This window comes from Amborella trichopoda, chromosome 5 (assembly GCF_054954075.1).
Source record: "Amborella trichopoda isolate Santa Cruz 75 chromosome 5, AtrichopodaSantaCruz75HAP2 v2.0, whole genome shotgun sequence".
Classification (NCBI taxonomy): Eukaryota; Viridiplantae; Streptophyta; class Magnoliopsida; order Amborellales; family Amborellaceae; genus Amborella; species Amborella trichopoda.
In genome coordinates, this window is record NC_142340.1 from 6,580,726 (window position 1) to 6,590,890 (window position 10,165).

Here is a 10,165-nt window from a genome sequence, read left to right on the forward strand (position 1 = left end):
CTTGCTGTTCACTATCAATTGATTTATCGCATTCTTTCCCTAACCTCAATCGAAAAAGAGACCCTCAACATCTCATTTAAAGATGAATCATCTTCGTCCAACACATTTATTCGACGGTGATAAGCCTTTATCGGCATTGCTGTTACGATGATGATGAAATTATTATTAGCAAATGTAAAAGTGATGACAATGATAATGATGAGAATTAGTCAAGAATGACTCGGCATGAAATAAAAAATAAATAAAAAAATAAATAGTTTCATGCTAGATCGCATTTCTACATATGCGGTCCAAAAAGTGCAAAGCATCCATCTCAAAAATAAATTTATTAAGAGACCCGCATTTCTACATATGCGGGCTTGACAACATAGAAACCAGGTCCTAAAAAAAATATGAACAACATTATTGGGTAGACAATATGTCATACCAGAAACAACTTCCAATTCACTCTCCTACATATGCTTCAATACTTATAACACTACAACTAATGGAATAGCAGCCAAATGAGGGTCAAGGGATGATGTTTCGGTTTATCATTCTACCATCTAAGCTTCTCAGGAAAATACTGCACTCCACAATTAAAAAAAAAGGCATTAATATGTGTGTATGTGTGAGAGAGGAGAGAGATTTTTTTTAATATGGAGAAATTTTGAGAAAGAGAGCTTTTTCTAAAGAGGAATAAGAAATTTTGGAAAGAAAAAAAACTAAAACAAAGAAAAAAAAAATAAGTTTTGTTATTTGTATACCTTCTTAATGAGGGAGAGATAGTAGGGTTTCACTTCCTCCTGATTGATCCTCACCTTGCTCTTGCTATAAAGATCATATTTGCTGCACAAATAGGTACCCAAACAAATCAATACAGTGACTATTATAACCCTGTTCAATAATCAAAATGAATTTTATATCCTGTTGAAACACTTGTTTCACCCCACTGTCCCCTCAAAACATCTCTCAAATTACTTGCCAAGTTCCCTTGTACCCCTTTTTAATGGCCATGATAAACCATTTTAACACCAATAAACAATTACAAATATTTCACTCTAAAATGCCCATTATATCTATTTTTAAGTACAAGTTGACCCCAACAAGCCCATCCTAAGACTTACAAATTTTGAAATTAACACGAGACAATCAAAGAAAATACCATTTAGCGGATTGACAGGTGTTTAAATATCTAAAAAATATGAAAGATTTATTTTTTAATTTTCATTTCATTCATATATCTCTTCAAAACATATATTATAAAAAATCTGAAATTCTAAATAAATAAAGGTATTTTAGTAATTTGACCGACCTAGAGACCCTAACTAAATGAAAGGAGTACACTTGTTTGACATTTACGAATTATATTTTTTCGAGGTACAAATGAAAACTACAAAGTTAATCATCTGATGTTGTTTAGGATATTTTAAACTTCTATCAATTTTTTAAGGGCTTTCGACCTCTTAAATGATATTTTACCTTCATGTTAATACAAAATGAGCATAATACCCTTAGACTGAACCTCACTTGAAAATGCGAAGCCACTTGAGCATTTCTTCATCCTCTTCATTCATGAGATATTTGTAGGAGTCGGATCGATGCATCGCTGAAAAATAAGCAAAATAAAAATGAACAGAACAAAAAAAACAACAAAATGAAATGGCGATTTTCATGAAAGAACCATGAGAGACAGAGAGAGATCTTGTCTTTACCATAGAAAGAATGGAACCTGATGATGAAGAGACCGGCAGCTGGGAGGGTCGTACAATTCTCCTTTGCCACCTTTCTCATATAAAATTACATAAATTTAAGGAAATGGGTCATTTATTTATGGGAAATTTATCAAATTACCTACAAGAGATGAGCAATTTGACACTTTACCAATATCTCTAATTTAATTTCAAAAATAATATGTTGTCTTAAGTTGGGATAGTTGTAATTTGATAAAATGTTAAATACTTCATCTCTTATGAGTATTTTGATCAATTTCTATTTAATATATTGTATTTTAGTAGTTAATATTTATTTATTGTATTGGTACCCTTGGAGGAAGTGAACCTAATAATGATCAATCAATTTGAGAAATAAAACCAAAATATAGTTAAGAAATAAAACAAAAAATTGGATAAAAACTTTCCACTCGCTCATGGAAACTCTGTGGCCAAGAATGATGAAATATTACAAGATAAACTCGTAGCCATTAAATCATTATTAATATGAAAGCATATTCATCATGACCGATATCCCAAGCAAAAGCATATAATAATACCATTATTTTGTTACAGGGCTCATAATTAACTTTAGCTGGTAGAGGGGCATGTCATTCATCGGGTTCAAAGTCTAAAAGAAATTTTTTCACATTATAACATAACCCGTCAAATGTTTCCAACCGCTTTGTATATGAGATTAATGATCTTTTTGTATACCCAAATATGCATATGCAGCTCAATATGAGAACACGGGGCTTGTGTTAGAGAGAGAAAGAAAGAGAAAGAGAAAGAGAGAGAGAGAGAGAGAGGTAGAATTGAATGTAACATACCCGGTACATGTACTCATCGTGGCCCCATGACATGGTAACCTTGTCAAGACCACAGTTCTCAGTGTAAACTCCCAGCTTCGTATTGTAAACCAGGTGCTTCGAGTCAGGGTTATCCTTGAAATACTGCTCAAAAAGAAAAGGTAAAATGTCATCCAGAAACCAATACCCAAAATACCCGTAGAACACGTCAAATTTCTTAATGCTATTATTGCTACTCTAATATCAAAATGGAAAAGTATAAAAGAAAACCATTTACTTTTAGAATAATAAATTTTTTAATGCTATTCTGGCTACTTCAATATCAAAATATAAAAGGTGTGGTTTCTATAAGGATGCAACTTAAGGTGTGGTTTCTATAAGGATGCAACCCTAAACAATCCAATTAAGGCTTGTCATTCTGTTATAAAAAATTTTTAGTATTATTTTAAAATTTATTTTCATGCCTAATTAAAAAATTTTAAATTTCAAAAATAGTTAAAATCAAGCAGACCTATAAATATATGAAAATCTTGAAAATAGACAGTCTAGATAATGTGTTGTAAGGTACACTATTTTCGGGACTCAAAATCTTTCTTTTTTTTCATATTCATACATCTCAATGTCGTGATGATCGATTAGAGGGTTTATTCAACATTAAAACAACATTTCCGATAGATTTTTGAGATGCACATGTGATTTTACATTTAAGGTTGCAACCTTAAAGTATACAAAAAAGCCATTTACTTTTAGTATAATAAAGTCACTATCACTCTATCTATCATTTTTTGACAAAAAAAGAGTTCGCATTGGTAGGAATGGAAACCGAGACCAATAGTTAACGTATTGTTGGGGCTACCACAAAAAGTCCCTGTCACTCTTGTATATAAAATTTTAAATCTTATAAATCTAAATATGGTATTGATAGACTCAAACTTAAAAAAACAAAAAAAAAAAAAAAAAACTTGAACTTTGTGCCATCTAATACATAACACAAATAGTGATCTTGTTATAATGATGATAAATAGTCTCATAGTAGACAATCCCAACAAAAAAAAGGGCATTAAATTCATTTTGGTTTTGTATTTAATATGATAATATCGTACCTGGTTATGGACGATTGCTTCATCAAAAGAGCAACCCAATGGGAAAGTGTCGCCTGAAAAACATACAAATTCGTGTCAAAATCACGAAACCACAGAATAATATTGATATTGATATAAAGCATAACTTAGTTGGAGAGAGAGAGAAAGAAAGATCAATTAAAAAGGAAAGGGAAATCTGGCGGACGGGGGCTGCGGTCGTGGTGGTAGCACTTCTACACCCTAGTCATCGTCTTGTGGTTTCCGTTTCTATCACACCACTCTACTAAAACCTTAAAAAAAAGACTTTTAAATTATTTGAAAAAATTGAGTAGCGAGCCTCACTGCATTATAAAAAAAAGAAAAAAAAAAGAGATTGATAATACTGCCTAAACAGGCATGGAGTGAAAGAGAGAATGGGTGTGTTTTGGCAATGGAATATTGGTACATACCGACTACGGACCACTGAGGCTCCCCTCCAAAGTTGGGGTGCAAGAGGACCTTGCCAAGGTCATGGATGAGTGCAGTGAGATGAATCCAGTCCTCATTTGGGTAGTCCCTCCTTATGGCTTCTGCAGTCTGCAACAAGTGCTCAATTTGTGGCTCATCTAGGTCAGGGTCACTCTCATCCACAAACTCATTCAGCAGTTCACAACACTCCCAAATGCTCATCACTGCCCTGTTCAGCTTCCCGTACTCCTCCCTCTTCTTCACCGCCTGATATCATAAAAAAAAAAAAAGTTTAGGGTGAGGCTCTAAACAATCAAATTAAAATACACCTCAAAAATTCACTATTAGAGGTTGTTTCGATGCTAAAAAACCCCCGATCATCCCTCTAGATACATGCAGGTGAGTAAAGATAGATTTCAACTATTGGAAATGGTCCATCTTGTAATGTACTATTTAGACCGCCCATTTTCAAGATTTTCATGGATATGCTTGATCTACAATATCTATGAATCTTTAAATTTTATAATTACAAATAAACATAAATTTTCAGGTCATCACAAAGATTTCTAATACCAAATCAACAATTTATAATATTCAACCAACCAAAAAAAAAAACACTCAGAACGGGTAAAATTTCTTGCCTAAAAATTGACCATTAAACAATACAACACACCTGTAATGAGCATAGTAATAAGTATGTTTCTTCTTTATTTTATAAAAATTAGTATGTTATATATTATAAGACAACTTACAAAGTCATAGGTCTGGTTAATGTGGTTGATCCTATAAAATTCCTTCACATCATCTTTTCTTTCACTTTCCTTCTCGTAGTCCCTGCATCAAAAAGACCAAAATGCCCTCCCTCAATATCTCGCCAATCACGAAAAGTTCATCCTTGTTACATGAGAGCATAATGGCCTTGAGTCTCTGTCGAAAGGTTAACTTTAAAAAAAAAAGAAAAAAAAAAAAAAGAAAAAATGTTAGCGAATTTCATGTTAATGAAAGTTTACATTAAATATTTACAAGTAATTGTGACCTGGTATAAAAGGTAAATAATCTCATTGCATACAATCTCATTCTTTAAAATGAAAATTCAAAGATAGTATAATACATATTAATTTTTTTTAGAGTGAAAGAAAAATTATCAATTCACAATTACTTTAGCATTTCACTCATTAACTTATAATAAAAATATTTTTTTAAAAAAAACTTATAATAAAAAGAAAAGTGCGATATGCGGGAGATAATTGACATTCGCCCTGTGGGGCATGGTCCTGAATGCTGTGAATGGTACATTATTCCTAAAAGTGGGCCAGGTTTCATGGCGTGACCCGATTATAGGTGACTCAATGTCAAAATTAGACTGCACCAGCCTCAACCCAATTTACGTGCATTTGGATCTGTTGGGGTTTTCTATTAGGAAACGTATAGAATAAGACTAATTATTTATTTTTGGGTTGCATCCTTAAATAATCCAATTAAAGTGTACCTCCAAATTTTGTTATAACGTGTTATTTTGGTATTGAGATAAAAAATTCTTAAGATTATCTCAAAATATGATTTGGTATTGGTATAAAAAATTATTAGGATTATCTCAAAATCTATTTTCATATCTAATTATACAATTTAAAAGTCCAAAAATTGCTAAAATCAAGTAGATCTACAAACAAACATATGATTTGTATCCAAAATAAGCTTTAGGGTGTTTGTTTTTCTCAAAGGTTTCTTTCTGATTTTCCAAAAGTTTCGCATTTGACACAAGATTTCATCTAAAAGTTTCGAAAGTAATCTTCCAACAAAAGTCTCATTCATTGGTTAAAACATGAAAGATTAAATTCTTAAAGGGGATAAGAACAGAAAGTAATCTTCCAACAAAAGTTTCATTCATTTGTTAAAACATGAAAGATTAAGTTCCTAAAGGCGATAAGAACTTAATCTTTCCGTTTTTGTTGATCACTATTCACTATACATAATATAACGATTTCATCTAAAAGTTTAGAAAGTAATCTTTCAACAAAAGTTTCATTCATTTGTTAAAACATGAAAGATTAATTTTCTAAAATGAATAAGAACTTCATCCTTCCGTTTTTGTTGATCTACATAAATACATACAGGTTGTTACGCTACATCACTTGTGGTGTAGACCCTTAAAGTGCTCAACATTTTTAGACATTTAGATACCGCCCTTATCCTATAGTATAGTAACTTTTTGTTTAAGGGTATTTTAAGTAATTAGTAGAAAATAAACTATAAATTTCTAATATAAACAAGAATATTTATTAACCATAGTGGACAATGACATCACGGATATGGTGTGTGACATCACCTACAAGATACATTAATTGTTTTTAACTATTAATGAAATGCCACTATTTTTTTATAAAAATATTCATTCTATCCTTCTAAATGATTAAAAATGCTCCTATTTGAAAAATTTTGTATTACAATTCAAAAGTATTTTAATGTCAAAAAATGTTGAGCACTTGAAAAATATTACATGCAATATATAATATTAATATATATATATATATATATATATAATAATAAATATATTATTGATTATGTTATATAATATTAAGTAAAATATAAGATATTTATATGTATTATATATAATAGATAAATATAATATATATCTATTATATTAAATATATATTATATCGTATTTATATTATTATATTATATAATATATAAATATATTATATCATACTATATATTATATATTTATTATATTAAATATATATTTCATATAATATTTATATTATTATTTATTATAATAAAACATAAATATCTTATATTATATGTTATATATGATATAAATATACATTAATAAAATATATACAAACATTATATTATATATTATAATATGTTATATGTATTATATATTTATAGGGATATTCTAAACTTCACAACTCTGCAAATTACAAAGGTTCAAGATGGTGTGGATTTATTAATTGTGTTGTCTACTTTTTTTAAAAAGTTACTTTTGTGGGCTAAATTTATAAATATTACTATAAGGGTATTTTTGTCATCTTCAAAAGGGGTAAAATTGAAATTTTAACTAAAAGAACTCTACCAATAAAGTTTTAAGACACTAATTTTCAAAATGCCATTGTATTTTCGTAAAAATTTCAAATTTCTCATTGCTTAATGGTAAAATTACTTATTTAAATAATTTTTTAATAAAAAATAATAATTACTTTTTATAAATACACCCATCACAACCCCTTTTAATTTGAATATTTGTATTTTGAGATGTTGTGAACTCTAAACAAACCCATATTTATATTGTTAATATATATATATGTTGCTGTTGTTGCCAAACACAGTACTCAGAACCAGCGGGTATCAAACACAATAACGTGAAATTTAAACCTTTCGAACAAAACATCCAATTTTCCAAAAATATCTTTCATAAAAACAAACACGTCACGCCGTTAGAGACACATGGTCAACATAAATCACATACATTTGCTTGTATGGAGTTTCTAAAAGCCGTTATAAATCTATTTTTTTTCTTCTATAGTTTCATATTTTTAATATTAAAAGCCAAATACACTTATCCTAAACCATGAATGAGAAATTATCTCAAGATCCGGTCACCAAATCAAATCAAAACCAATACTTAGAGTCATGTTTCGACGGAATTGAATGGCTAAAGTAAAGTTTGAGCAATATTTTAAATGTATTTTTGTGTAGCCAAAAGAAACAATAGAATTTGAGATCCATAGAGAGAGAGAAAGAGTTTGAGATCTAGAGCGAGAGAGGGGGAACCTGAAAGAATGGCCAAAGGCGTTGCTTCCGGGTACAACGAATCCACCATCAATATTCAAAGTGAGAGGAGCCTCGCTCTCACCATCACCATCGGATGATGATTTGTTATTCATCTCTGCCTTCTCCTCATCCGAGAGGACAGGTTCTGTAATGTGTTAAACTTGTAACCAATTAATCCGCATTTTTCCATTATACATACCAAACGAAAAAAATTCAACCCCATTTTTCCATTGTACATACCAAATGAAAAAAATTCAACCACATTTTTCCATTATACATACCAAATGAAAAAAAATCAACAAAGTGAAATAATTGTTGATATTCTCCTTTGCTTTACCCAACAAGTCCTCAATCTCCATTCAAATAAGGAAAATACTTTATTAATGCCCAACCTCAAAGTTTTGGTATCGGAAAACCTTCAAATAATCAAATCATCCGGACCTCAATCATTAAATTTTAAAAAAGGAGAAAAAAATATTGGGATTTCAAACCATAAAGTGAGTGTATATTGCAAGGCATTTTTTGAGCTTTAAATTTTATAATTTAAAATTAATTTTAAATCTATAAAAACTTGAAAATCTTGAAAATGACAATCCAAAAATGCTTTACAAGATGCACTATTTTTAAATTTTGAAATCCATTTTTTTGTCATGTAATCTTGATGTTGAGATGATTAGTTTTAAGATATTTAGGCATCAAAACAACAATCCTAGTGCAATTTTTTAGGTGGGCTCTAATTTGATTTTTTTGGAGCAACATTTTCCTTCAAATAATTGCTCATGCAAATTTTTAATGGATTTGAAATTTATAATAACCTATCGAATGGATCCTGAATCTATTTCTATAACTAAACAATGGCACACTAAAATCGTGATTCATTATCAACTATGAACTGTGGCTTTTGCAGATACTAAAAAAAATGAGGGTTATAATTGTCAGCTTTTAGAAGCACATTGTACTCGATCATTCATTCCAAACCTGTACTAATCGAAAATAAAATTATGTACCCAAAATAATCGAAAATATAATTGCAAAATAAAAATAAAAATCCTGCAAAAGTACATTGTACTAGATCATTCATTCCAAACCGGTACGAATCGAAAATAAAATTATTTACCCAAAATAATTGAAAATATAGTTGCAAAAAAAAATCCCGCAAAAAACCGACTTCCTGCAAAAAACAAAGGAAAAAATCTATTCTTATAAAAACTAGCAGAAAAAAAAAAAAAGGAATTTTCCCCGAAAAAGAAGCCCCAAAAAAAAAAAATCCATTAAAAATACCCTGCCAAAACCAACTTCCTGCAAAAAAAACAATGGAAAAAGCCATTTCCTATAGAAAACTAGCAGGAAAAAAAGAGGATTTTCCCCAAAAAAGAAGCACAAAAAAAAACGCCATTAAAAGTACCTGGTACGATCACCGTCATTGTTACCCCACTTGCACAGATCAACTGCATTAAAAATAATAATTAATCAATACGAGTAAAAAATAAGGAGATTAATGGAAGTTAGATCAAATAAAATAAGGAAAAAAAGAGAAAATTAGATCAAATAAAATAAGGAAAAAAAGAGAAAAAATTTACATGGTGGAGGCTTTTGAGATCAAGCAAGTTCAAATCGGGGAAATCCTACACTTCTTATATGAAAATAGAAAATGGTTAGATCAGAAATATTTGGATCTGGAATTAGCACTAATCATCGAGGTTTAATGCGAAAAAGATGGACAGTTTTACTCAAACAAGATTTTAATTATCCCCTAATCGTGATTTTGCTTTTGGGAAAAACGCTCATTACACGTCAGAAAATAGCGAAAGTAAGTTTTTTGTTAAGTATTTACACGTCTAGCGATTATCCGTATGATCAACTTGAACACGTGGCGAATAAATCTCCGTTCGATCTCTGAGTGGTGTTAGAGGATGAGCTAGCGGCGGATAACAGTACGAAAAATTTGCCTGTGTGGTGTACGGGTCATAGACTAGAACATTATAAAGGTTTCACATGCCATTTATTAAAATTATTGGGCTCTCAGTTGATTTTCTATAATGTTTCAATGTAGAACAAAGAGGGAAAAAAATTATTTTAGAAGAGTTTTGCAACTATGAGTGGCAGGTCGAGGTCGCGCCAACCCGGACCCAATAATTTATAGAGTGGATCTAGACCCAAACCTAGACCCAAGCAGGTCCAAGACAACTGTACCCACAGATCTAAAACCATACCTGATGGGAGGTATAGGGACCAACACCCAACCCCGACCCAAATACAAGAATCCAAGTCAAGTTGAGTCGACCTTGTCTAGGTCTGTGTTGTTCATCATAATATGAAAGCTAAGAGGTTTGATTTTTAAATTTTAATTTCTTTGTTATATTGA

At 30.5% G+C, this 10,165-nt stretch overlaps 1 protein-coding gene across 8 annotated transcripts; it reads right to left on the reverse strand.

Moving 5' to 3' along the window:
* Positions 1 to 311: 311 nt before the first annotated feature.
* LOC18443534 (inositol oxygenase 1) lies at positions 312 to 9,601 on the reverse strand. 8 transcript variants are annotated; one of them, XR_016055791.1, is made up of 11 exons: positions 9,381 to 9,599; positions 9,206 to 9,248; positions 7,801 to 7,945; positions 4,782 to 4,863; positions 4,032 to 4,296; positions 3,604 to 3,656; positions 2,522 to 2,644; positions 1,695 to 1,764; positions 1,492 to 1,588; positions 747 to 828; positions 312 to 565 (listed from the first exon to the last, which is right to left on the reverse strand). XR_016055791.1 is itself a non-coding variant. In XM_088867239.1 (11 exons), the coding sequence occupies exons 2-11, from the start codon at positions 9,222 to 9,224 to the stop codon at positions 539 to 541; spliced, it is 945 nt and encodes a 314-aa protein (XP_088723365.1). In that variant the 5' UTR covers positions 9,225 to 9,248; positions 9,381 to 9,601; the 3' UTR covers positions 312 to 538. The 8 variants fall into 8 exon arrangements, 2 of the variants coding, with proteins under 2 accessions (XP_088723365.1, XP_088723367.1); XR_016055790.1 differs by having other exon boundaries at positions 1,462 to 1,588; XM_088867239.1 differs by having other exon boundaries at positions 1,510 to 1,588; positions 9,381 to 9,601.
* Positions 9,602 to 10,165: the final 564 nt, after the last annotated feature.

Bases quoted from the DNA above. Each gene is read 5' to 3' on its own strand.
- LOC18443534 (XM_088867239.1), bottom strand. The intron at 3,657-4,031 runs GTATGTACCAAT...TATGTTTTTCAG, and splicing joins GCCTCAGTGGTCCGTAGTCG to GCGACACTTTCCCATTGGGT. The intron at 2,645-3,603 runs GTACGATATTAT...CTTTTTGAGCAG, and splicing joins AAGCAATCGTCCATAACCAG to TATTTCAAGGATAACCCTGA.